The sequence below is a fragment of the Trichosurus vulpecula genome, chromosome 6 (genome assembly GCF_011100635.1).
Source record: "Trichosurus vulpecula isolate mTriVul1 chromosome 6, mTriVul1.pri, whole genome shotgun sequence".
Classification (NCBI taxonomy): domain Eukaryota; kingdom Metazoa; phylum Chordata; class Mammalia; order Diprotodontia; family Phalangeridae; genus Trichosurus; species Trichosurus vulpecula.
This window is the reverse complement of record NC_050578.1, coordinates 227877558-227905245: the sequence shown is the minus strand read 5'-3', so window position 1 is coordinate 227905245 and position 27688 is coordinate 227877558. Positions and strand designations below refer to the sequence as shown.

General features: G+C 41.9%; 1 protein-coding gene and 1 non-coding gene across 5 annotated transcripts; both read left to right on the top strand.

Annotated features, from left to right (window-relative positions):
• The first annotated feature begins 10331 nt into the window (after positions 1 to 10331).
• On the top strand, positions 10332 to 22472 carry EIF4G2 (eukaryotic translation initiation factor 4 gamma 2). Of its 4 annotated transcripts, none has more exons than XM_036764850.1 (22): positions 10332 to 10669; positions 11997 to 12128; positions 12546 to 12611; positions 13286 to 13426; positions 13978 to 14080; positions 14762 to 14899; positions 15003 to 15069; positions 15175 to 15326; positions 15610 to 15720; positions 16091 to 16174; positions 16262 to 16360; positions 16661 to 16802; positions 16884 to 17044; positions 17424 to 17537; positions 18055 to 18180; positions 18408 to 18512; positions 18602 to 18817; positions 18919 to 19177; positions 19832 to 20036; positions 20179 to 20390; positions 20518 to 20639; positions 21637 to 22472. In XM_036764850.1, exons 8-22 carry the CDS (start codon positions 15243 to 15245, stop codon positions 21700 to 21702), a joined length of 2106 nt encoding a protein of 701 aa, XP_036620745.1. In that variant the 5' UTR covers positions 10332 to 10669; positions 11997 to 12128; positions 12546 to 12611; positions 13286 to 13426; positions 13978 to 14080; positions 14762 to 14899; positions 15003 to 15069; positions 15175 to 15242; the 3' UTR covers positions 21703 to 22472. The 4 variants fall into 4 exon arrangements, with proteins under 4 accessions (XP_036620745.1, XP_036620746.1, XP_036620747.1 ...); XM_036764851.1 differs by having other exon boundaries at positions 10405 to 10669; positions 14762 to 14893; positions 21637 to 22468; XM_036764852.1 differs by lacking the exon at positions 17424 to 17537 and having other exon boundaries at positions 10454 to 10669; positions 14762 to 14893.
• Positions 17588 to 17734, top strand: LOC118855599. Its single transcript, XR_005010769.1, has one exon. It is a non-coding gene; the product is annotated as a small nucleolar RNA SNORD97 (small nucleolar RNA).
• Positions 22473 to 27688: the final 5216 nt, after the last annotated feature.

The window sequence follows — 27688 nt, the reverse complement described above, 5'->3', positions numbered from 1 at the left end:
ACCATCTGAAAAAAGGACTCTTACCACCATCTTACCACCTCCCTGACTGAAGGACCATGCCATCATTTAATGAAAATTCCACCAGTCTGACTCTTGACTTTGTGCCATGGGACTTTTGTCCTTCCGGACTGATTGTTTTCTTTGTGGCTAAGTGTAGCACACCTGTATAATAAATCCTCAGTACTTTCTTGCATGAAAAAAAAAAGAAATGGGGAAGATACAGACTTCATAATAACCTGGAAAGACCTACATATGATGCTGAGTGAGTGGAGAAGAGACAGGAGAACATTGTACACAGCCACAGACATATGGATTCTGTGATGACTAACTTTGATAGACCTGGCTCTTCTCAGCAATCCAAGGTTCAGAGACAACTCCAAAGGACTCATGAGGGAGAGAGCTATCTGCATCCAGAGAAAGAACTATGGAGACTGAATACAGATTGAGGCAAACTATTTGCTGTTTTTTTTTTCTTTTTTCGGTTTTGTTTCTTCTTCCTCATGATTCATTCCATTGGTCATAGCTCTTCTTTACAACTTGACTATTGTGTAAATAAATTTAATGCGAAGGTATATGTAGAAGATATATTGGATTCCATGCCGTCTTGAGAGGGAGGGGGGAAGGGAGGGAGGGGAAGAAAATCTGGAACTCAAAAACATGCAGAACTGAGTGTTGTAAACTGAAAATAAAAAATCTTAATAATGAAAATTAAACTTAAAACTCATCAGGAGCTTTTTGTTAAACATTTACCAACAGTGTCCAACCCCACCATTGGACTGGAACTACACTCTCCAAGTTACCAATGAGCTGAAAATGCTTAAATCCCATGCTCTCTTCTGAAGGCCTCATCCTCCTTGACTTCTCTGAACCTTCTCACACAGATGACCAGCCCCACCCCCTAGACACAATCTCCTGGCTCCCGGTTCTCCTCCTAAATATCTAACCACTCCTTCTTCGTCTCTTTTGCTGGTTCATAATTCACAGCATGTGCCTAACTGTGGGTATCCCACAAGGATTTGTCCTTGGCCCTCTTCTCTTCTCTCTCTATACCCTCTCTTTGGTGATTTCATCTGCTCCCAAGGGCTCAATTATCATTTCTACACAGAGGACTGTTATCTATCCAGGGCCAATTTCTCTCCTTCACTTCACCCCTGCATCTCCAATTTGCCTGCTGAACATCTCCACTTAGATGTTCCAACAGCATCTCAAAATCAACATTTCTAAAACAGAACTCATTGTCTTCACCATCAAACTTTCTCTGCTCTCTTTTTTTTTCATTTCTTCTGAGAATACTGCATCCTCCCCATCACCCAGGCTCATTACCTCAGTCGTGCCAAATGGACTCTTCCCTATCTCTGCCCTTCCAAGTTCAAATTATTTGCCGATTCCATTTGATCCTACCTCTGCGACAATTTTGGTCTGCCCTGTCCCCTCCAGAGGCTCCAACCCTAGCTTCACGCTCTAATCACCATTCCCTTGGACTACTGTCAGGTCTCTTAATTGGTCTCCCTGCTTCCTTCTTCACTAAACCCTCGGCATAGCTGCTAAAATAATGATCCTAAAGCATAGGTCTGATCATGCCATTCCCTGGCTTGGAAACTTCCAATGACTACCTATAGCTTGATCCCCACTCCCAGCTCAGTGGTGCCTCCCCCACCCCTGAAATGATCTTGTATTTTGGAGGCATCGCATATCTGCTTATATGTGGACATGTTGTTTCCCTGGACAAATAATCTCCTTGAGGGCAGGAGCTATTTTCTTTCTTGTCTTTGTATCCCTAGTGCCTGGCACACTGTAAATGCTTCACAAATGTTTAATAATTCATAATAACCAATAATTTTTAATAGATTGATCTAGGATAATATACAAAATCCCCAGCCTGGCATTTATGGCACTGCAGAGTTTCTCTCCAACCTATCTTTCCAGCATTATTTCACATTAATCTTCACCAAACTATATTCCAAAGTGAGCTACTAATTTATCTCCTGAACTCAGCCTGTCATCTTCCACATCTGCACTGGAGCAAACTATCTCCAGTACCTGTGCAGCCTTAAAGGGCTTGTCTGGGTATAGGTTTGGAGTGGGAGGGGAGGAACATGCTACACCTACAATGCACTCCTTCCTCATCTCTGCCTTTCTGTTTGTTAGTTTCCATCAAGGCTCATTGCCTCTAAACCAGAGGTGGGGAATCTGCAGCCTTGAGGCCACACGTGTGGCCTTCTAAGGCCTTGGGTATGGCCTTTTGACTGAGTTCAAGTTTTATCAAACAAATCCTTTTATTAAGGGGTTTGAATTCAGTCAAAGAGCCATACTTGAGGACTTAGAGGACCACATGCGGCCTTGAGGCAGCAGGTTCCCCACCCCTGCTCTAAACCTTTTCTACCCACCCTTTCCTATCACTTAGCTTAGATGGAGGTAGCCCTTTGTTTATCGTCTCCCACATTGGCCTGTGAGCTCCCTGAGGACAGGGACTATCTTCTGCCTTTCTTTTCTATCCCTAGTGCCCACCACATAGTAGTCTCTTAAATGAATGTTTATTAACTAAATAACTAAAAATTAATCCCACCCTTACATTTTTAGGTGCTACAGGAATGCAGAGAAAGAAGAAATAATTGTTGACTGAGATGCTTCAAAGAGAAGGGTTTTAGCTGAGATTTAATGAAAAGGTAGAATTTAGTTACTGGCAACATACAGTGTCACAGGGGGTGACACTGACTTACCTTGAGCAGGAAATTTATGCTAGAAAATAGTACTATGAAGTAAACAGTTAATGTGTAGACAGATTATGTAGGGACTTAAAGATTAAGCAAAAGGGTCTGGACTTGGAATCAGGATCATAGTTTTGGAGTTATAAGAGACCGCAGAATTCTTCTCATGAAAACTTGCTTTATAGACAAGGGAAATGGGGCCCAAAGAGGTTAATTGGCTTGCCAAGGTTACCCGTGTGATATATAAAGTGGCAGAGCCAGAAATTGAATCCAGTACCTCTGACTACAAACCCATTTCAAGACACCACCTCTCTTGAAAATACAAGAAATGGGGAACCACAGTAGGTTTGGCACTTGAAAGATATGATGAAATACTTGCTTTAACAAGATTAAAGTCATACCAGGCTAATCCCATTTCGTTCTTTGGCAGAGTTGCTATCCAGGTAGCACAGGGAAACCCTAGGATATTTGAATTTCAGCAAAGCATTTGACAAAAGTCTCTCCTGATACCCTTCTGAACAAAATGGAAATGTAAGACAAGTACAATTAGGTAGATTCACAACCAGGCACCTGGCAAACACCTGATTCAAAGATTGATTTACAGAATGATGCCAATCTGGAGGAGTATCACCAATGATTTGCTACCAACTCTATCCCCCACCCTGGATTATTTCATATTTTTATCAATGACTGGGATGATGACATAGGTGACAAATTCATGAATGATATGAAGCTGGGAGTAACAGCTAACAAGTCAGCGGACAGCTAATAGGTTAGATGACAGTCAGGGGATTCAAGAAGTTATGGACTGGCTGGAACAATGGACTGACTCCAACAAGACTGCAGAATTACACAGCTTAAAGGGACCTTGGTAGCCATTGTTCTAGACATACTTTAAAAAGAATTCCATTTACAACATACCCAGCTAGTCAGTCATTTAGCACAAAAACTGCAAATGAAAGTGAGACCCATTCCCTCCTATGGCAGTTGGAATTGCTAGGAGTTTTGGCACAAAGTCAAGCATATATGCCTGAGACACTACAGGGATCTCCTGCAAGACGACATCAAACCATTCATAGTTACACATTTAGACTAGAGATTCAAACAGTCCCAAATGCCTCTAACTATACCGTTGCCTAGCCCATTTCTGCCATCTTTCTCACAAGGACAGCATGAAAGACTTTATCAAATCCTTTGTAAAATCTAGTCTATGGAATTCTCCTTGAGATACCGGTGTCTTGGCCTACTAAAAAATGAAAATGGCATTAGTCTGGCATGGCCCTTTTTTTTTGATGAAGTCATGCTGGCTCATTATTCATTGATTTTTGGTACCACTTTGTTTTCGAGACCAAGTATCCCTATCTCACTCAAGGCAGAAGTCTAGCCTGATCCCAGTTCTGATTGACTCAAGCTTCCATGTGCATTTTTCTGACCTGGCCCACACCCCTTCTTAGGCAGCTTGGTGGCCCTACACTCTCAGGGGCTCACTATATTGAGGTTAGATTTTGTTTGGATACCCTGTAGGCAGAGCTCCTCTGAACTTCAGAACTTCTGAACTCAATCTATCTACAGCCCCAGCAGCAGGGACTCCCAGTGTGTAGCACCACACCTAAGTGTGTAGTAACCATTCTTTTAATAATAAGTTGTAGATTTTTGCCAAAAAAAATCTGCATTAAGCTCACTATCTTGCATTGAGCTCACTAGTTTGCAGACTCCATTCTACTGTTTTGTGTTGTTTTTAATAGCAACAATATTTCTCCTTCTCCTATTTGGTGATACCTCTCTGTTCATTCAGAGACCGTTGACAATGGCTGAGCAATCCCATCTACCACTTCTTCAGGATCTCGAGATACAGTTCATGAAGAGATGTAACAGGAGCACGTGTAATGTTACACACTTTAGTCCCAAAAATGGGGGTGGGCTAAGGGGGTTGAGGAGGGAGACACGGTTAAGCAGCAGCTCATGTGAAAATAACAAGAGCTCAGCTACAGAGTCATCTAGTGATTTTAAGAGACTATCAGTTCAAGAGAAGCCAAGAATATAATGAAGTAGCTATAAAAGTTAATGTGAGCTTGGGTTGGATTAATACAAACATAACGTACAGAACAAGGAAGGTGGCGGTATTGCTGTTGTCTCTGCTGGTCAGACCATATCTGGTGTGGATAGAGGTAATCAAGACAGAGAGGAGATTCAGAAGCATAAGGATTAATGGAAGGAACTGGATATTTAGTCCGAAGTAGAAAAAATTTGAGGAGGGTGTATAAATATCTTCCAATATTTCATGGAGCTATCATGGAGAATAGGGTATTTGTTTGGCTCCAGAGGGTAGAATTATAATTGGCATGTAGGACTGGGAAACAAGGTTTTCTCATCCAGGACCCTGGTGCTAGAAACAGTTACAAGGAGGTAATTTCAGCTCAACATAAATGCAAAGGGAGGCTAGGGAGAGAAGTTGAAAATCTCTGCCTCCCTGGAGACTGCAGCTTTGTTCCTCAGGTGGCCCACACCCATAAAACCTAAAAGGTAAGGAGAGGGAAGGGACAATGGAAACATAACTTTCTGGGCCCCCAGATAGAAGAACTGACGGTCTCAGATTCAGAGAAATACCAGGATGGAATGATGGAAGGCTCTCCTAGCTGGGGCCTGTCTTTAAGTCAACCCACCCTGCTCCAAGACCCATGAGCTATCTTAAGTAGTCAGAGGTTCCTGATAGCAACATGACATCAAGTGGAAAAACACTGGAATAGAAAAGGACCAACTATGAGGGGTATTATGAAGAAACAAAAAAAAATCAGTACTTGGTGACACAATAGTATAAGAGGAAAAAGTCATTTGACTCCCAAGCTTTTAAGTCTAGCAAACTAGGAGAATTGGAGGACCACTGTTAAGAGTAAGAGTCTTGTTTGGGGGAAGGGAGAGGAAAATGAGTTGTTCAGGACATATTGCATCTGAAATCATGAAAGGACATCCAGTAGATGTTCTGCAGGCAATTGGAATGATGGGTTCAGAGGACTAGAGATAGAAGAAATAGACTAGAGATAAAAGTCTGAACATCAGCCCAGAAGTAACTGTTGAAACCACAAGTGGATGTATTTACCAATGGGGTGAATGCAGAGAACAGCAGAAAGCCAAGAGCAAATCCACAGAAGACCTAGGAAAGGAGGGGGAGTAGTCAAGAGAGAACCAGGGAAATGCAGGGTCACAAGCCAAGAGACAAAAGAATTACAAGTTGGAGGAAACAGCCCAAAATGCCAATCAGATAAGAAGTCAACAGGGATGAAAACGGGAGAAAAGACACTAGATTTGATATAAAAAAAAAGGGTACTGGCAACATGAGGCGTCTAAAAAGGGACAGAAAGGAAATATGGATAGAGAGGTTGTTAGACTTGGGATCAGGAAGACCCAAGTTCAAATGCTGCCTCTGATACCTTCTAGCTATGCAACTATGAGCAAGTTACTTAACCTCTCAATGTTCCAGGCAACTCTTAAGTTGGGGGAGGGGAGGTTGCCAATCTGTATCAGCGAAACACCTATGAAATCACAGGCATGATCCCCACCACTCTGCCCCCAAAAAGGGCCAAGAAGTAGAGGTGGAGAATGTGTGTACTACTACTTCCAACTTCACCCAGCTACTGTAAAAAAAAAGTGCTACATAAGCCACAAAGGGCTAAGTAAATTCACCTCCAATTACTACTCTAAATGTACAAGGAAAGGAAGGAGATGGGAAGCTAGGAGGGGTGGTGAGTCAAGTCAGTCAGCTAACACTTATTAGGCACCTGCTATGTTCTGGGCCTTGTGCTAGGCACCAGGGACACAAAGAAAGACAAAACACAAGGGTTGTTGGGGGATTTGCTTTTAATGTGAAAGCGCGGCCTAGGTGGCCTACTGGGTAGAGTCACTTGGGATCAGAAAGACCTTAAGATGGAGTTTCAGATATTTCCTAGCTGTGTGAGCTGTGCGACAATCACTTAACTGCTGTCTGCCTCAGTTTCTTCATTTGTAAAATGCAAATGATAGAAATGTTGTGCCGAACAAAAGCGAGCGAGACCCGAATATAAATTTAGATGTGGATTTATTGAAGTGCAAGACTGTTCAGAGTAATTACTCAAATCGAACAGCCCTGAGTAAAGGTAGAGAGAGAGTATTTAAAGGGAAAGAACACAATTAGATTTTCATGGAGATGGGGACACAAACAATGGGACAAGCTGAGGCAGGATTATTTATGTGGAGAAGGGAACACAAACAGTGGGGTCCAAGGAGATGGGAGTAAAAACAATGGCGTGAGCTGGGGCAAGTTGGAGAAACTGGAGGGGGGGGCAGGGCATAACACTTTCTCCCAGGGTTGTTGTGAAGAAAAAATGAGCTATATGTAATCTGCATTACGAACCTTAAAGTGCTAAATGTATTTAACTTGTATTGGTAGGATCTATGTTAGAGACAAAACAGAAATAAGCCATAGAAGGAGACACTGAAGATGAGAGGAAGAGGAGTGAAGTCTGGGTGATGTGAAAAAGGGATGCTATTTAGAGGTACAAATTAAGGTACAATTTACAGGGTACAAAATAAGAGAAAAAAGGGAAGCCAAAAGGGCGGCTCTAGGGATAAAGATGGAAGTATATATTAGAATTTATGCCACATGACCTCCATTTTCTCTGTAAAGGTCTCTTTAAAGTGTTGGGGAAGGGGGAGAGTGGCCAATTCATCTGCTGAGATTGGAAAGGAAGAGGTGAACTGGTGTTTAAGAGGAGGTCTATACTGAAAGGTTTTATGTCTAGCAGCTTAGAAAAATGGAGGTACCACTAAGATAAATGGAGAACAAAGGGAAGAAGAGCTATCTTTTAGAGGGAAGACAAGTTGTACATATTGAGTGCGAGTAGAAAAACACTGGGTTTCAGTTAGGTCAGGGATGGGAACACAGGCTATAAGTCAGTTGATACTATTTTAAGCGTTCAGAAAAGCCCTCCAATATTATGTGGAACTTATCATTGCAATAATATTGAGGTATACACCATCTCCATTTTTATAGATGAAACTAAAACAAAGTTTAAGCAAAATTAGTTTAATAAGTTCAGCTGTCCAAGTGTTTTTCAGGCCTAAAGAGATGTGACATAGAATTAATACTTTGAAGTTTGGGGTAAAAATTAAAATTCAATTTTCAGTGAACTGAACTTGACTGTAAAAGCTAACTACACACAGTTCCCAAGACGTTTTACTTGCTGTTCTGAAATTCAGCACGCCAAGTCTCTCCTCTGTGCTTTTGCTCAAGCTGTTCCCCATGCCAAGGAAGACACTCTCTCTTCACATCTGCCTCTCAGAACATGTGGCTTCCTTTATTATCTCCCTCACTTTTCTCCCCAGCCAACCTGACCTTTGGATCCTTCCTTGTACCAACCTAGTACTCTATTTCCGGTCTCCTTTTCCCAGCTTTAGGCTTCCTTAGTCACCCATGCCTGGAATTCATTCCCTCTACTTTTTAAGTTCCTGCTTTTCCTTCAATACCCAACTCAGGCACTACTTCTACATAAACTCTCCCGATCTTCCCAACTGCAGAAGCCCTCCCTCCCAAACTACCTTGTATTCAACTGCTTTGTCTTTATTCCCATACTAATTCTGCATACTCTCATCTCTGAGGTATTGAGGAAGACCTGAGTTCAAATGCACTCAGAAGCTAGCTGGGCAAGTCAATTAACCTGTTTGCCTCAGTTTCCTCTACTAGAGACAATGACAGTACCTACCTCACAGGGCCTTAATACTTATTTCCTTCCTTTCTTGTTAGAATATAAACTCCTTGAGCAAAGGTTTCTTCCCTCTATTGTATCCTCAGCTCCCAGCACAGTTTCAGACATATGATAAATACTTTGTTGATAAATATGATAAATACTTTTTGGTTGACCCAAGTCAACCCAACTCCTAAGGAAGTCTTTCTAGATCCCCCAGATGGTAGTGTTCTCTCCTTCCTCATTAATTTTATCTATTTAAATGTTATGTTCTCCCGGCAGAACGTCAACTTCTAGAGACCAGCAAGTCTTTTTTTTTGTTGTTCTGTTATCCAAATGGGTACCTCCAACAAGCCCAGGTACTTGAGAAAATGTTTGTTGAGTGAATCGATGAACATATTCTGCAATTTTTAGCACACAAAGGATTTGGAAATTGACAGAATAATTTTGGAAGCCATGTTTGACGATAATGCCTGAGTTTTTTTTTTGAGTCCTTTAATTTTCTTAACTGGCATTCCCGGTTTTTGGACCTAGGCTAAGCCAATGTGCCTTGGTCAAGGATTGTAATCTAGAGCTGACACCTTAACTACATGCATCTGAAACCGATTCATTTGGATCATGGAACTAGATTTTCCCAATTCAAGGTTTAGAATTGTATCTGTAAACTCAAAGTGGGAAAACACTCTACAAGAGAAACGCTTTGCCTTTTATCAACATTTTCCCCCTTTCCTGAAAACAAGCGGGGTTTTCCCCACTAGGCAACACAAGTCCGGGAACTGCTTTGGTTTCGGTGGTTACGGTTATGGTTCCAATGAGATCAATTCCACGGGAATGGGCTTGAGGGTGGACCAGAGCGAGCGCTCCCCTCTCTACCCCACGGTCTAGACAAAAGATCTAAGGATGCTCCAACTGGACTTAAAGCCTCTCACGGTGGGACCACTCCCCCGGGTTTCGTTTTCTATTATCGGCTTCCAACGTCCTAGGAAAACCTCCACCGAGGCAGCCTTCTGAGGCCGGGCTGGGCTGGGCTGCTCTCAACACCCTGGAGCTGTTTTGACATGCCCGGGCCTTTCATGCCTTCCATTTCTGGAGAGGTCACCCAGGACGCGGGGTGGGATGGGCTGGGGTGGGAAGTGGGATCCTTTCTTCTTTTTTTGGAGGGGGGCGGGTCCAGCTTCTGGCCACATCGGCCCAAGAGCACGATCTTTTGAGAAGGATGGGGAAGGGGATGCTGTGAGGCCTCGTATCCTCCATCGCTGGCAGTGGGGTGGCCGGAGCTGCCGGACCAGCCCGGGCCTCTGCAGAGGTGGGGGTAGGGCAGCATCCCCGCCTCGGGGGTCCCCCGCGCGCCCGAGACCCACGGACAATAGGCTCCCTCTCCCCGCTCCCTCCCGGGGTTCCCGACCACGCGACCGGGCCGCACCGGCCCCCCTCCCATCCCCAGACTGCAGAAGCCCAGCCGCGGTCGGCGCTCCGGGGACCCTGGGGACCCTTGGAGATCGGCTGCGCCTCCAGACCCGCGACCAGGAGCAAGGCGGAAGGGGCGACCCTTCCTCGGGGCCCGCCGAGGAATGTTGGGGGGAGGCAGGCGGGGGAAGGAGCCTTCGCCGTCGCCGTCGCCGTCGTCCCCGCTCCCGCCCCACGGAAAAGCGAGCGGTTGTGTAATCCGGGTGGGCCACAGGAACAATGAGGCGCTGGAGGAGAAGGGGAAGGCCGCCTCCATCGGCTTCTCCCGATTTACGCAAACCTCCCTGCCCCCCACTCCCCGCCGCCTCCGCCCGGACCCAGCTCGCCAGCTCCCTTACGCCACTTACTTGGCCTAAAAGGCTTAGTGAATAAGGCTTGGCGCACTGCGGCTGTGCTGCGCCTCAACCCAGCTTGGTGCCTTGGCCCCGCCCCGGGGCCCGCCGCCGATTGGCGGTGCGGAGCAGATCGGGCGCTGATTGGGCGGCGGGCGGGCCGTTCGGGGCGGCTCCGGTGGGTTCGGCTGCCCCGGAGTGATAAGTTCGGCTGCAGACTAGCCGCCGCGCCAGCAGCGAGTTGGAGCTCTATGGAGGTGGCGGCGGGTACCGGGTGGTGGCTGCAGCAGCGACTCCCCTGAGCTGAGACCTTCACCTAGTCCCCGGCTCCTTCCCCCTTCCCTCCCCCTTTTTTGTTTTCCGTTCCCCTCCCCCTTCCCCCCGTCCCCGACGACCGGATCCTGAGGAGGCAGCTGCGGCGGCGGCTGCTGAGGCCTCGGTGAAGGTGAGGAGATGAGCGGGGCCGCGGCGGCCGCCGTGGAGCGGCGCGCTCTAAGATGGCCGCCGTCCTCTGGCTCCTTCTCGAGCGGCACAAAATGGCGGCGGCAGGCGGAGGCGGCCATGGCGGCGGCCGGGCCGGGGCTGGCCTCCCGCCGCGGGGGCCCCTGCGCCGCCGAGCGCCCTCGGGAAGGCCCCGGGGGAAGAGGCCGGGCCCGGCGGGCCTGTGCCGGGCTGCCGAGCGGTCTCTAGCCCGAGACGCCGGCCCAGAGCGGGGAGGAAGAGTTCAGGAAGGCCAGCGCCGGGAGCGGCCCGAGGCCAGGCCGCGGCGACGGGAGCGGTGGCGGAGGCTTCGCGTCGCCGTTTCGCATTGCGGCGGCGGCTGCGGCCCGGGGCGGGGCCGGCCTGCCGGGAAGGCGGGTGAGCGGCGCCGGCTCGGCGGCCGAGCCTGGCTCCGGGGTCGAACCGGGGGCCGGTTACCGGCTCGGCCGTTCGAAAGGCGCGTGCGCGCGGGCGGGCGGGGAGAGGTCGAGCTCGAGGCCGCCGAGCTGCACAGGAGTCTTTGGTGCCGGCCCCGGCGGGGAGGAGGTGCGGGCTCCCGGAGCGCCCCGAGCCCGCCGCCGGCGGAATTGGGGAGGGGGCAGGGAGGGGCCGGGGCCGAGACCTTCCTGTCCGGAGAACAAAGAGCGGCTGGGCTGTGGGCGCTGCCCGGGGCCTGGGCCGGAGCGAGGGAGGGAAACAAAAGCCGAGCCCTTGGGACCCCCTCGTCTTTTGTTTGGAGGGGCCGGGCCTGTGGCCGCTCGGTCACCACCCCCTCCCCCCCTCCCGTGATTAATTAGACGAGCGGGGGGAGGGGGGCCAGTCGATTGGTCCTGGTCGGTCCAGCTTGTGGAGAGGCCACCTGAGGGCTCCAGCCCAAGCGGGGCTCACTCCCGGAGCGGGGCGAGCACAATTCCCGTTGGGGGTGGGGTGTTTTTAACCCTGGTTTAAGGACACTGGTCAGCTGGTCAAGCTCCAGCCTCTTTGAGAAACCCAGGTATCTCTACGGCTGTGCTGGCTAGCTCCAAGATGGGACGGGACGGGGTGGGGTGGGGGTTTAAAAACAACTTGGACACTCTGCGTCCCGTCACCCCCCCCAGTGGTTTGGATACACTTTTGTTTTAAGTCCGAGGAGATCTGCATTGCAGTAGAGACCTATGAACCGCCGCCCTGGCATCGGGAAGAATCTTAGTTGGCTTGATAACCGTTTTTGAGATGGGGGGGAGGATTCTGTATGTTACTAACTAGTGTCTCTGATCCCGATTTATTTTCTCTCCCTTTAAATCTTTTCTTAGGTTTTCACTTCTCCCCCCCTCCCCCCACCCCTCCCCACCCCCATCCATTAATATTATTCTTTTGAAGACTCTTCGTTGTCAAGCCGCCAAAGTGGAGAGTGCGATTGCAGAAGGGGGTGCTTCTCGTTTCAGGTAAGTGATGTGTAAATAGTTTTAACTGACACAGTAAAACTGGGGTGGACCCAACAAGTTAATGCCAGAATTCTACTTACTGGGCCTTCTTTAAATACACTAGTACAGCATAGCTCACATCTTTTCTTCACCTTGCTCTGCAGTTAACTAGTTGCTGTATGAGATGGAGAAACTACTGCTGAACCAGCTTCAAAAGCAGGCAGCCTTCAGTCTTTTACTTTAAGCTGGCTAAATAGGGATGCAAAGGAAGGAACGAATTTGGGTGGGATTTGTCTAAATAGGATTTTCTAGAATGATATAGCATCACTGGCCCTTAAAGTCCTTTCCCAAAGATAGCACATTCATATATAAAAGTTTGAGGGGTCCTATCATGTAAGAAGTTATTTTGGCTAAAAAGTTTTGTCTTCTTGAAAATAGTGCTTCTTCGGGCGGAGGAGGAAGTAGGGGTGCACCTCAGCACTATCCCAAGACTGCCGGCAACAGGTAATCTTGATTTACGTGTCTCTGAAGCGGTGAAATGTTAACATTCCATCTTCATGTTTTCTAGCAGTATATACATTTTTCCTATCCTTCCTCACAATTGTTGTAATTGATGACCTAGTCTTCGTTATTAGGAAAATCCGAAACAAAAGATGCTATACCAATGTTTATAGGACAAAATTTGCTGAAATGCCATAAGTCCTTCACTTATTAGTGTGTATTACATTGGCTCCTTGTCTCTTTTCCTGTCTTTTGTACTTCCTGGGAGAGGATTAGTCCTCAAAATTCCTATGGTATTTGCTATTTTTTTACAATTCGTTTCACGCTCTTTCTTAAAATCATAAAGTCTTAGACCTAAGAAAGAGTGGTGATCTTTTGGTCTGATGCCCTCAGATGTGAAAAGAAGAGACAGAGACCCAGAGAGATTTACAGTTCCAAGAAGCCACTTAGGAGCTGTCCTAGAGTGGTGTTTATAAACTAATTTATTTATGTACGTTCATCCATGTGTGTGCAAGCGCATGCGCTCAGGAGCACCCATGTGTATGGGGGGGGGACTGAACTGAACTCTTCTTCCCCACCAGGGATTTTGCTACTGAATTTAGTATGTTTAGACATCCTCTTTGTAGAAGCTGTTCATAATCCTGGCTTTTGCTTTTCTTCATTCCACTCTTAATCAGCGAGTTCCTGGGGAAAACCCCAGGGCAAAACGCTCAGAAATGGATCCCTGCACGAAGCACTAGACGAGATGACAACTCCGCAGCAAACAACTCCGCAAACGAAAAAGAACGACATGACGCAATCTTCAGGAAAGTAAGAGGGTAAGGAAAGGACTGCTATCTGTCAACAAAAATGGCTTGCAGACCATATATATTGTGTTGCTGGAGCAACAACTAGGAATGTGCAGCAAAGGGAGTTGAAGAGTAATAGTGGACACATTAGCTTTTAAAATGCCGAGTCCATTGATGCTTATGAGCCAGTATATAAATACCTGATAACATGGGATGTGGTGAATACTCCCTGAATGGTAGATTAGATCACCTAGATTTAGAAATACATCCTCTTTGACTTTTTCCTGAATTCCGCACTGGGTTTGCCTTTTATTCATAAGCCTACCCACCCCCACCTCTAGGACTTTTCAGGCAGTAAGGATTCTGTACATATACAAATAAAGCTTAATTATAAAACATTGAGCTAAAACTTAAGACCCAACAATCTTGGTAGTTTGAGTTGTGCATGAAAATTATTTGTTAGATAAGAATACAGCTACTTATTAGAGGCTCATAGCATAAACTAAGGAAAATGTACAGAAAATATTCTGATATTTGGACTAGTGCCAAGAAGAAACATTTAATGTTTTGTTTATCCCCAGCATACTAAATAAGCTTACTCCTGAAAAGTTTGACAAGCTATGCCTTGAGCTCCTCAATGTGGGTGTAGAGTCTAAACTCATCTTAAAAGGGGTCATACTGCTGGTAAGTTAAACTTTGAATGTAAAAACTTTTCTTCCCCTTCCCCTTTAATTATCTAACAGCTTAAATTTAATTAATTTTTAATTTTATTCTTAAAAGACACAGAGCTATTGTGGAAGGATAATTATATTAAATGCTCTTTAAAATTGTGTGACTTGCAAAATGCTCCAAACCCTCAAGTAACTTTTAAATTCTTGGAGAAGGAGGCAAGGGTGGGAATGAGAAATTTATATGAATAATGAATATAGGGCACAGAGGGTAAAGGTGGAGCAAAATTCTGAAATATTGGAAGAGGGAGAAAACAGTATTATAGGAATGCAGGCAGATTTCATGGAGGAAGTGACAACTGAGCTAGGAACAGTTTGCTTTGGGTCCCTAAAGTTCTAAAAAATACTGTACATAATTAGAACTATCAACATCATTCCCTAGCCCCCCCAGTTGTGTGTGAAGAGGCAGGCATCTATAGCAGCCAAGGCAGCTGATTTCTTTTTCCAGTCAAATAGAAAGTATTTCTTTCAAAAACACTTGGTGTAGTAATACAAATGGAAGACACAATCTACAGTGATTAGAAAATTCTTGAGGGTGGTTTTTTCTTCTAACCTTCATTTTCTTGTTGAGCCATATTACAGATAAAGTCCAATATCAAACAAATAACCTTTATTAAAGGAGTAAACTTAATTGTAGATTGTGGACAAAGCCCTTGAAGAGCCAAAGTATAGCTCACTGTATGCTCAACTATGTCTGCGACTGGCAGAAGATGCACCAAACTTTGATGGCCCAGCAGCTGAGGGTCAACCAGGACAGAAGCAAAGCACAGTAAGGGTTTGTTCATTTTTCTTTCTTTTCTGCTTGCCAAATAGTTTGCATATTTATATTTGCTACTCCTTTGCTTTTAGAATATTTCATTGGTATCTCTTTTCAATAGACATTCAGACGCCTCCTAATTTCCAAACTACAAGATGAATTTGAAAACCGAACCAGAAATGTTGATAGTAAGATTTACCATTTTTCTCTTCCCTTACCTTTATGCTTTTACATTCCCTAGTAGTTTTTGTTAATAAACTTGAGCACTGAAACTTGGTTTTGGTACTTTCTAGTCTATGACAAACGTGACAACCCCCTCCTTCCTGAGGAGGAGGAACAGAGAGCCATTGCTAAGATCAAGATGTTGGGGAACATCAAATTCATTGGAGAACTTGGCAAGCTTGATCTTATTCATGAATCTATCCTTCATAAGTGCATCAAAACAGTAAGTATTCAGTGTGGTTTTTATTTCCTTTGAAAGCTTAAATTAATGATGTAGCCTTAGAGGAGTACCGTTTTACATTTTAGTACCTTGTACCACTTGGTGTTAGGTAAGGTAGTAAAACATTTCTAGCTAACCAGTATGCTTTCAATGTTAGCACAAAGCCATCTGCCCAATGTAACTGTTTTTGGAAGCTGGAAATGCCTTAGCTGATACTTTTCACGGTATTATGTTAATGGTGGCTAAAAAGAATTTAATCCATTCTGTTGTTTTTGGTACATTACAGCTTTTGGAAAAGAAGAAGAGAGTACAACTCAAAGATATGGGAGAGGATTTGGAGTGCCTCTGTCAGATAATGAGGACAGTGGGACCTAGGTTAGACCATGAAAGAGCCAAGGTATTGTCATTCAGTCTGTATAGCATTCTTCTTTTTTTTTATATTACCATATAAAAAAAGATTGTCTTTTATGTTAATGGTTATGATAATATAGGCCAGGAATATCCAACCTTAGGTTTTTATTGAAACAATAGACAATATATTTTGATTTGCCATTTTAGTGAGAGCTCTGTGGTAGCTCAGCTTCATTTACTAAAGCATTTATGTAAATTTCTGTGCTTGTAGGTGGGCCTGATATAGGCCACTCTAGTATATTTAAACAATGACTTCGGTTATAATTTTTAGTATGAATTAGTGAATGTCTATTATCACGTGTTGTTTTGTCTTAAATTGTATCCCAGTTAACTATATTTTTGTTTCTTTGGTTCAGTCCTTAATGGATCAGTATTTTGCCCGAATGTGTTCCTTAATGCTAAGTAAGGAATTGCCAGCAAGGATTCGTTTCCTGCTGCAGGTAAGACTGTGTCCATAAATAATTCCATTGCTATGATTTTAATTCTTGCCAAATAAAATGTAAAGCAACTTTTCTTTTAAATTAAAGGATACTGTGGAGTTGCGAGAACACAATTGGGTTCCTCGCAAAGCTTTTCTTGACAATGGACCAAAGACGATCAATCAAATCCGTCAAGATGCAGTAAAAGTAAGGGATTTTTTTTTTTAATGTTTGAGACATAGTGGGGACTTTGCTAATTCTTAACCTCTCCGTAAATATATGGCATTTCATGACTTAAATGTTGTTTGTTTGACAGTGAGTTTAATGCATTGAACCTCATTCTGCATTTTTTCATTTCTTATATTAAGGATGAATAGATCAGAGAATAATACCAAGGGTAACTCTGACTTAAAGAAATTCATGATCATACTGGCTTCTGTGTTTTTGCCTTCTATGTAATTGTATGATCATCGTAATCAGATCAAACCCTTTTTTGCTGTTTTGAAGGATCTAGGAGTTTTTATTCCTGCTCCTATGGCTCAAGGGATGAGAAGTGACTTTTTCCTGGAGGGACCGTTCATGCCACCCAGGATGAAACTCGACAGGGACCCACTTGGAGGACTTGCTGATATGTTTGGACAAATGCCAGGTAACTAAAATAAATGATAAGTTAATTTAACAGTAGGAAAGTTTTTAGTGTTGTATAATGCTTATTGTTAACATTTTTCAGGTAGCGGAATTGGTACTGGTCCAGGAGTTATCCAGGATAGATTTTCACCCACCATGGGACGTCATCGATCAAATCAACTCTTCAATGGCCATGGGGGTCATATCATGCCTCCTACACAATCCCAGTTTGGAGAGATGGGAGGCAAGTTTATGAAAAGCCAGGTAAGAAAGCATTTTAAGGTGTTTTGTGTGAAAGATAGAATACAGATTTCCTTTAAAACTTTATTGCATCTACTCTATAAAAAATAACAAACTTAATTTCTAATAAAAATTGGGAAAATGCCCAAATCTTTAAAACTAGTAAAATCATAATCTTCTTTTCGCTTAGATTGTGCCAGTTAGTGAACCTGGAAACATCTGGTTTCATTCTTAAGTACCAGTTAGGCTAGATGGTACATTTTTTTATTCTCATCCCTCATTATTCACTTTCTTTGGGCATATCCAGCTAGGCTTTCTTCATGACTTGACTGTTCTCTGATTCCTTATTACCATAATTTGTGGACTCCTTTATCTAGACTTTATTTCTTTCCTTCTGAAATAGGGGCTAAGCCAGCTCTACCATAACCAGAGTCAGGGACTCTTATCCCAGCTGCAAGGACAGTCGAAGGATATGCCACCTCGGTTTTCTAAGAAAGGACAGCTTAATGCAGATGAGGTACTTTACCTATGTTACTCATAACCATAGTTTGTGGATTCAAAAATATATTGCCCAATGATTATAGCAAGACGCGTTATTATGAGGACTTAATGCTGGAATTCTTTTATCTTTTTTTTCCTATACTTTTTCTTTTCTCCTCTTCTTTCTTTGGATGTCCAGCATCCTGTGAACAAGATTATGAGATATGAGGGCAACACTACCTTTTTTTTTTTTAATTCCTTAAATACTAGTGGAAGGAAAATATTAGTCATGGTGTATATTGTTTCCTTGTAAGTAAGCTGTCTTTTCTTTTAACTTAGGCCTAGTTGAACTGATGGGATAACATTATAGTTGTGACCCTAAGAAAAGAATACATAAAAGGTTTATTATAAATGTCAATCTTAAACACTTAAGTAAAAGGCCTTGACCTTGATTCTGCTATGCCCGATGTGGAGGAATGGGAGAAACTTAAAAGATTTCTAGGTGATTCTTAAAATCTAATGATGTTGTAAGAATAATTTGTATTTCATTACAGATTAGTCTGAGGCCTGCTCAATCTTTCCTAATGAATAAAAATCAAGTGCCAAAGCTTCAGCCCCAGATAACTATGATTCCTCCCAGTGCGCAACCACCACGCACTCAAACACCACCTCTGGGACAGGTAAGGAACATCTTAAGAGTTCTTGTCTGTGATGAGATTAGGACCTCCTCTCTCTGCTCCTCTTCTTCCATGCTTCCCTAGTATATTATTTCTGTAGAGAGCAAATGCCATTCTTTTTAGTGATTAAAGTCAGGAGGACTGAGTTCTCATCAAGAACATAGGACTAAACAAAAGATTACTGCATACAACATGATTGTTTTTTAAACTTGTTTCATTGCCATTTTTAGACTCCTCAGCTTGGCCTCAAAACTAATCCACCACTTATTCAAGAAAAGCCTGCCAAGATCAGTAAAAAGCCTCCACCATCAAAAGAAGAACTACTCAAACTAACTGTAAGTTATCCTTAAAATAGTCCTGGAAATCTTCCTTATGGCACACATCTAGGAAAGGTACTCAAGTATCGGCTGTTTCTCCCTTACAGGAAGCTGTGGTGACAGAGTATCTGAATAGTGGGAATGCAAATGATGCTGTCAATGGTGTACGGGAAATGAGGGCCCCTAAACACTTTCTCCCAGAGATGTTAAGCAAAGTAATCATCCAATCACTAGACAGGACTGATGAAGACAAAGAAAAAGCGAGTGCTTTGATCAGTTTACTCAAACAGGAAGGAATAGCCACTAGTGACAACTTTATGCAGGTATGGAAGCATTGTTCTATTGAAATAACCTAACTGCCCGACAGGTCTTGAAAACTGTTGAACTGAAGTTCATGGGAGTCTTTGGGTTTTTTTTCCCCCAGGCTTTCCAGAATGTATTGGATCAGTGCCCAAAACTTGAGGTAGACATCCCTTTGGTGAAATCCTATTTAGCACAATTTGCAGCCCGGGCCATCATTTCAGAGTTGGTGAGCATTTCAGAGCTAGCTCAACCACTGGAAAGCGGCACCCACTTCCCTCTCTTCTTACTTTGCCTTCAACAATTAGCTAAGCTCCAAGATCGTGAATGGTTAACAGAACTTTTCCAACAAAGCAAAGTCAATATGCAGAAAATGCTTCCAGGTAAGAGGGTGTTTGTTTTGTGTTTGTATTAACAGCAGATTCTTTATATGAGGACACTTACTTGGAAGGCAGTTCTATTTTATCTTCAGCTCACCAAGAGACAGTTGTGGCACAGTAGGTAGAGAGCTGGCCTCAAGCTGGGAAAGGAGACCTGCGTTCAGGTTCTGCCTTTGTCACCTGCCTGTTGAGCAGTCACTTAGCCTCTTAATGCTCTAGGCTAGGGCTGTCCAAAATGCAGACTGCAGTGAAGCATAGAAATTAACAGAAATGCTTTAGTAAAGGAAGCCAAGCTACCACAGAGCTCTCCCTAAAATGGTGATTCAAAATATATTGTCTATTGTTTCAATAAAAACCTAAGGTTGGGCAGCCCTGTAATAGACAAAGGGAATCACATAAATATTCAAACTTCCAATCCAACTAATAGCAAGCTCTTTATGAGTAATTTTTTGTAAATAAAGGGTGGTCCAAGTATGTTGTCAGTCATTTACCTTTTTAATAGGTAAATTGAAGTTAACAAAAATATCAAGAATTAAATGTTTAATATATTTGCTGTGAAGTCACTGCTGTAGGGTACAATGTTTGTGTTCCTTTAGTTTAATCTTACTTGATTTTCAAAATGAGTTAACTTAGGACTTGACCTTTCTTTACTTGCAGAAATCGATCAGAATAAGGATCGAATGTTGGAGATTTTGGAGGGAAAAGGACTTAGTTTCTTGTTCCCACTTCTCAAATTAGAGAAGGAACTGTTGAAGCAAATAAAGTTGGATCCATCCCCTCAAACCATATATAAATGGATTAAAGACAACATTTCTCCCAAACTTCATGTAGACAAGGGATTTGTGAACATTTTAATGACTAGGTAAGATGTTCTAAATTGTAGTCTTTAAATTTAAGCTGAGAAAACTGAAGACGTTTGATCGTAGAAATGCTTCTAATCTTTTAAAGGTTTGCTAAAAACCAGTAGCTTTCGAGTCTGACTTGTCTTGTTCTCTTTTGTCCAGCTTCTTGCAGTATATCTCTAGTGAAGTAAGCCCACCCAATGAGGAAACAGATTCTTCCTCTGCTCCTTCTAAAGAGCAGTTGGAGCAGGAAAAACAACTGCTTCTCTCTTTCAAGCCAGTAATGCAGAAGTTCCTTCATGATCACGTTGACCTACAAGTTAGTGCCCTGTACGCTCTTCAGGTGCACTGCTACAATAACAACTTCCCCAAAGGTAAGTCAGTATTCACTTAACAGAGGCCCGTGTGAGCCTTTAGCTTTTGAGAAGTTTAGGGGTTTATTTCAGTATTGGTCGCTTACTTCTTGCACCGTACTTAATGCGGTTTTCATTTTCCCTGTAGGCATGTTACTGCGCTTCTTTGTTCATTTCTATGATATGGAAATAATTGAAGAGGAAGCTTTCCTGGCATGGAAAGAGGATATAACCCAAGAGTTTCCAGGGAAGGGCAAGGCTTTATTCCAGGTAAATTTTCAGTTAAACTGATAATGTTGTCTGGCCTAAGTTTAAACACAAGCTTTTAAAGACTAAGTAGTGTATTAAATGGTTCTTCTACGTCAGACTAGTTATCTACAACTGTTGAACATCACTGGTGCTAGATTCATCAATGTCTTTTAAGATAATTAGGGGTTAGGCATAATACAACAAAAGTAAACTCATTAAGAATAAGATTTTGGCACAGTTCTTTAAAATAAAAAGTGGCTTACAGAAAAGAAAGGGATTTGGAAATTTGCCAACCACAGTATGGAAAGAATTATTTGGCAGATTTGTCCACCTCACTACCACTAATTTGCATTAGAAATAAGCTTTCAGGTAAAGCCACCTATAGGTTGGGACAGGTATAGAAATTTTCCCTAGATGCTAAATTTATGTTCTAACACTTTGTGCTTGTTCATTGATTTACTAGCAAGTGACGTAATAGGAAACAGAATCATTAGGCTTTGGGAACTAAAACTGGCCCCTTAATACTCTTTCACATATAAATGAAGGAATTGAAGCTGAAATGTAAGTGAATTGTCTAAAGGCCCAGGGTAAATTACAGTTTAGGGATTCAACCTGTTTTTGAAAAGGCCTGGGCTGGCTTAACGTTCTTTCACGTACTCCACAGATACTACCTTGGAGTTTAATATAGTCGTGAGCAGGTCCAAAGAAAATGTCTTTATCTTAGACTGATTAGAGCATACGGTAACTTCTTACCTGCTGAGCAACAGGTCTCTTGAATATGTTTACATTTGGGGTAACTTATCCCAGGTGTTCTTGCCTAAGGTAACCATTCCATCTGGCCCTAGTTGTGGCACTCTGGCATAGTCACCCAAGGTTCCTTCTGGACGTGGCTCTGGGAAAATAAAGTTCACCCCACTCAAACAGAAGTGAAGCAGAATTTTGTAGTGATAGAGATCTATTCCTGAAAGGCAAGATTGTTTGGTACAGAATGTTAAAAAGCTGTTCATCTAATTTACAGGTCAACCAATGGCTCACCTGGCTGGAAACTGCTGAAGAAGAAGAATCAGAGGAAGAAGCTGATTAAAGACCAGCCAAAGCCTTAAAATTGTGCAAACATACTGTTGCTAGGATGTAACTGCGTTTGACCTAACCACTGCGAAAATTCATTCCGCTGTCATGTTTTCACAATATCTAAAGCAGAAGCATGTCAATAGGATGTTCTTCTGCCTAAGGTTTTTTGTAGTGTAACGTCTTAATCATAGTCTACCATCAAATATCTTAGAGTATCCTTAATGTTTAGATAGTGTATTAGCAGCATGCAATAATTACATCCTGAGTTCTCAAGCAGAGGCAGTCTGTTGCAAGGACCTTCTTGGCTGCCAGTTATCATAGTCTGTTTTAAGTTAGAAAACTGAATAGCAACACTGAATACTGTAGAGATGCACTTTGCTCAGTGTAATACTTGAGTCGTTGCAATATTTGATTATCCATTTGGTTGTTACAGAGGATTCTTAACTGTAATCGATGGTTGTTGCCGTAATAGTATATTGCCTGTATTTCTACCTCTAGTAATGGGCTTTATGTACTAGATTTTAATATCCTTGAGCCTGGGCAAGTGCATAAGTCTTTTTAAAAGAAACATGGTTTACTTGCACAAAACTGATCAGTTTTGAGAGATCGTTAATGCCCTTGAAGAGAAGTGGTTTTTGTGGGTGTGAAACAAAAATGGTGAGAATTTGAATTGGTCCCTCTTATTATAGTATTGAAATTAAGTCTACTTAATTTATCAAGTCATGTTCATGCCCTGATTTTATATACTTGTATCTATCAATAAACATTGTGATACTTGAGGGGATGTGTATGTCTATATTTTGAATTTCTCTTAAATTACTCTGGAGAATTGCAGTATGCCTCAATCTGAGGATGATCTTCAAATAATTTAGGGAATGACTGAGTTGTGAAATCTTCAAGATCGTGGGTCCTAGTAAATGTTCTTTACGCTTCATTCTACTCCTAATGGCCAGTCTCCTGCCTCCGTAGTTTTGTTGGATTGCAGGTGTATTGATAACCATAGGAAATTGTGGCTTTTTAAAAGTTTCCTCTGCACTCAAGGTAGTAGTGGGTTGATGACCTCCAACTTTGGGTTTGTCCAGCAATAACAAGTGTTGCTGTTGCACTTTCAGGATTGAATTACTTAAAGTGTAGTGATATGATTCATCAATGGAGTGTTGGAATGTATCACAAGGATCAAAGGTTTGATGAGTAGTGTGACAGTATGACTTGTCTCTCAGTTTGCAGGGCAGCTACGCTCGTGGTGAGCTTGTGAAGTAATTTGGTTGCTGAATGAGGTTCAGACTTGTCAGCTGGTCTCCTTATCATTTGTATGTAGGTGTTGGCCAGAGTGATCACCATTTAATTCTGACATAGCCTTGGATTAGGAGTTACAGAGATTTGCATTTGTGCAGCATTCTGTTTTTGACCTGAGATAATGGGAAGAGTGGAAAAATGATGGAGAAATTGTGAGAGTGACTCGGAGGGCTTTGGATTTAGAGAGGAAAATTTTGGCAACACTGATAATTGTGAACATAAATAACCCTAAGTTTTTTCATGGCATTGATTCTGAAAAATCTGTTCTTCCAATTTCAGTAAACCTGTCTATAGAAGGATATTGAAGAAGATTGGAAAGCTAGGAAAAGTTGTGGCCAGTGGGGTTGGAGACAAATGAAGCTGCATAGGCCCACAGTTCACCTGGGGCCCCAAGAATAATGGGAATCCCCAATAGGTGTGTTAGAGGCTATGCATAGGGGTGATGTTACTTGACCATTGTAGAAATATAACCTGTATCCGAAATGCAGGCTGGTTGCTATTTGTTCACTTTTCATCTAGTCATGATCAGACATTGTGTATCAGCCTGGAGTCTGAAGCACTCATTGCTGTCATAAAATGAAGTCATCCAAATTATTGCTTAGCTCACGTAATTTGTACACCACAACCAGTAACTACAAAGAGCAGTCGTCCTGAAGTTCACAAGACAATTTAAGAAAGAAACCAGTAATAATAAAACCCATGACTTCGGGTGTTTGTCTAGAAGTGTATCACAGACTTGGTGGAATGAGATCCATGACTGGGATATGGCCAAAGACTATATACTTTACTCTTTCCCTTTCTACCCACCCAGCACTTTCTTTTGAATAACACTAAATGAACCTAGCAGTGAGAAAGTCAAGTGCTAGAAACGTAGTTCACCAACAAACACGCTAACAAGGTTTATAAATGCACCGCTGTAAATCACCTCTAGGCTTTCAAACTTAGCTCAGGAATCCTCAGAGGAACCCCAAGTCCAGACAGCCTGAGACAGACACGGTGGGGTCAGGGGTAACCCTGAGAGACTGGGTAGATCTACTGAGTGTTAGTGACCTGAACCCAGCAGAGCCCAAGGCATGCACAAAGCCCATGGGCTGCAAGAGCTCAGCTCAAGAAGACATCCCTGAGGTTTCTAGTCAGGATCCTACAGGACAAGTGCCCAAGCCCAGCTGTAGGAGAGAGGCCCAAGGCAAAGAAAATCCGCCTCAATTAGTCCCTAAAGCTTGTTGCAGGAGCCCAGCACTGAAATAGCCCCAGAGCAAGGAGGAAAGACTCCAGACAGGAGTTCCTGGCTAAAGTAATAGAGGTCACCTAAGGTAAAAATGAATAACGTTGATTATATAAAAAAGGTTTTGGGGGGCAGCTGGGTGGCACAGTGAGTAGCCCTGGAGTCAGGAGGACCTGAGTTCAAATTGGCCTCAGACACTTGACACCTGTACTAGCTGTGTGACCTTGGGCAAGTCACTTAACCCCAATTGCCCTGCCAAAAAAAAAAGGTTTTGCACAAGCAAATCTAGTGTGTTTAAAATGAGAGAAACAGATGGTTGGGGAAAAAATCTTAGTCATGTATTTTTTTTCTGATAAAGGTCTTATTTACAGCTATGTAAGGAAGTGATTCAAATTTGTGAGGTTAAGAGCCATTCCCCACTAGATAAATGGTTAAAGCACATGAACAGGAAGTTTTCAAAGCAAGAAATCTAAGCTATCAACTGCCCTATGAAAAAATGTTCCAAATCATTAATAGTAAATGCAAATTAAAGCTATTTTAAGGTTCTGCTTCATACCCCTCAGACTGACAAAGATGACAAAAGAAGAAAATGACCGATATTGGAGGGAACAAGCAGATTCTTGCACTATTGATGGAGCTATGAATGGGCAATTTGGAACCATGGCCCAAAAATTATTAAACCGTACATAGCTTTGACCCAATTATACCACTTATATACCAGTTATACCACTACTGGTGTGTATGGGGTATTCAGGAGGACTAGCACCTCTAGTGTGAGAGTTTGCTGAGCCCTTTTAAGGGCTGTTTATCCACCTTTAGTGTCCACCTCTCACCCAACTCTCACCTGTGGCTCCAAGAAGCTATAGCACACACAATGGCCACACCTCAGTAAACTGTCTCAGCAGACAGTCTGAGCCCTCAAACTCATCAGTGAGTTAGGGGGATGTCTATATCTAGCATGTGAAGGAATGGGCAGATGAGAACAATTTTTTTTCCAAAAAAAGCAAAGTCATCCACTGCATCCTGAGCCATTGCCAGCCATCTTGACTTATGTCCTGCCACTGGACTTCAATGACTGGAAGACAGAAGGAGATTGATCACTGTACAATTCTGCCTCACTTAACTCCAATTCACACATAAATCAAGACATTATCCCATGATTTCATTGGTCCTCTTCAAAAACGAAAGATGAACAAAAACCAACAGTCACAATCTCAAACCAAGCAATGCAGAAATAGACCTAATTAAAAGAGATAATCAGGAAAACTGTATTTTGCATAAAGGTACACAATGAAGTAACATCAATGCTAAATAAATATGCGCCAAATAGCATAACATCCAAATTCTTAAAGGAAAAGTTAAATTAATTACAGGAGGAAATAGACAGAAAACTATACCATTGTAGGACCTCAATTTACGTCTAACCATAAAATAAATAAGAAAGAAGTTAAGGAGATTAATAGAATTTTCGAAAAGTAAACTTCTGGAGAAAGCTGAATGAAATAGAAAGGAACATACTTTTTTTTTTAACTGTACATGACATCTTCACAAAAACTAACCATGTGTTAAGGTATAAAAACCTCACAAGCAAATGCAGAAAAACAGGAATAAGAAGTACACCTTTTACAGACCATAATGCAATAAAATTACATTCAATAAAAGGTCTTGGAAGAATACATTAAAAATTAATCAGAAACTAAAATGAATGGATCAAATAACAAACCATAGAAACAATGATTTCATTAAAGATAATGTCAACAATGAGACAACACACCAAAATTTGTGGGATTCAGCCAAAGCAGTACTTAGGGGGAAAATTTTGTCTCTGAACTCTTACATCAGTAAAAGAGAGAAAGAGCAGATCAATAAATCAGGCATGCAACTAAAAAAAAGTAGGATAACAACACATTCAAAATCTCCAATTAAACACGAAAATAGAAATTCTGAAAAATGAAAGAAGAGATTAATAAAATTGAAAGTGGAAAAATCCCTTGAACTAATAAACAAAACTAGGCAGTGGTTTCATGAAGAAATAAAATAAATTAGATAAACCATTGGTTAATTTGATTTTTTAGAAAGAAAGAAGAAAACCAAATTACCATCATCAAGAATGAAAAGGGTAAAACCATAACCATGAAGATGAAATTAAAATAATTATTAGGAGTTATTTTGCCCAATTATATGCCAATGAAACTGATAATCTAAATGAAATCGATGCATATTTACAAAAATATAAATTGCCCAGGTTAGCAGAAGAGGAAAAAGAATACTTAAATATTACTATTTTAGAAAAAGAAATAGAAGAAGTCACAAATGATCTCCCTAAGAAAAACTCCAGGAGGACCTGATGGATTTACAAGTCAATTCAACCAAACATTTAAAAAACAAGTAATTCCAATGCTATACAAACTATTTGAAAAAATGAGTAAAGAAGGAATCTTACCAAATTCCTTCTGACACAAATATGATTATGATACCTAAACTAGGAAGATTGAAAACAGAGAAAAGAATAGGCTAAATTCCCTAATCAACATTGGTGGAAAAATTTTAAATAAAATACTAGCAAGGAGACAACAACAATACATCACAAAGATCATCTCTTGGATGATGACAAGAAAAAAACTGAAGGAACGAGAATAGAAAACAAAGAATAAGAAACAAAATTATCACTTTGCAGAAACTATGATGGTATGTTTAGAGAACCAAATAGAATCAACTAAATCAATTAGTCAAAACAATTAGCAACTTTATTAAAGTTGTAGGACACAAAATAAATCTACATAAATCACCAGTATTTCTATATATTAACAACAAAATCCAACAGGAAGTAATAGAAAGAAAAATTCTATTTAAAATAACTGCAGACAATATAAAATAGTAGTCGACCTGCCAAGACAAATCCTAGAATCATTAGAACACCATTACAAAATACTTTTCACACAAATAAAAACAAATCTAAACAACTGGAGAAATATTCATTGTTTGTGGGTAGGCTAAGCCAATACAATAAAAAATGTTAATACTCCCTAAATTAATTTACTTATTCAGCATCCCATCAAACCACTAAATAATTATTTTATAGAACTAGAAAAAAATAAAATTCAACTAGAGGAACAAAAGGTCAAGAATATAAGGGGAATCAATAAAAAAAAAGTGCGGGAAGACAGTGAACCAGTACCAGGTCACAAAGTAGTAACATCTAAACAATCTAGTACTGAATAAGAAATAGAATGGCCAATCAATGGAATCGATTAGATAATCAATAGACAGAAGTAAATGACCACAATAACTTATTGTTTGATATACATAAAGGACCAAACAACTGAGTCAAGAATTCACTATTTGACAAAAGCTGCTTGGAAAAATGGAAAGCAGTCTGGCAGAACCTAGGCTAGATCAACATCTTGTACTATATACTAAGATAAGGTCAAAATGGGTACCAGATTTAGAAATAAAGGGCGACATCATAAGGAAATTA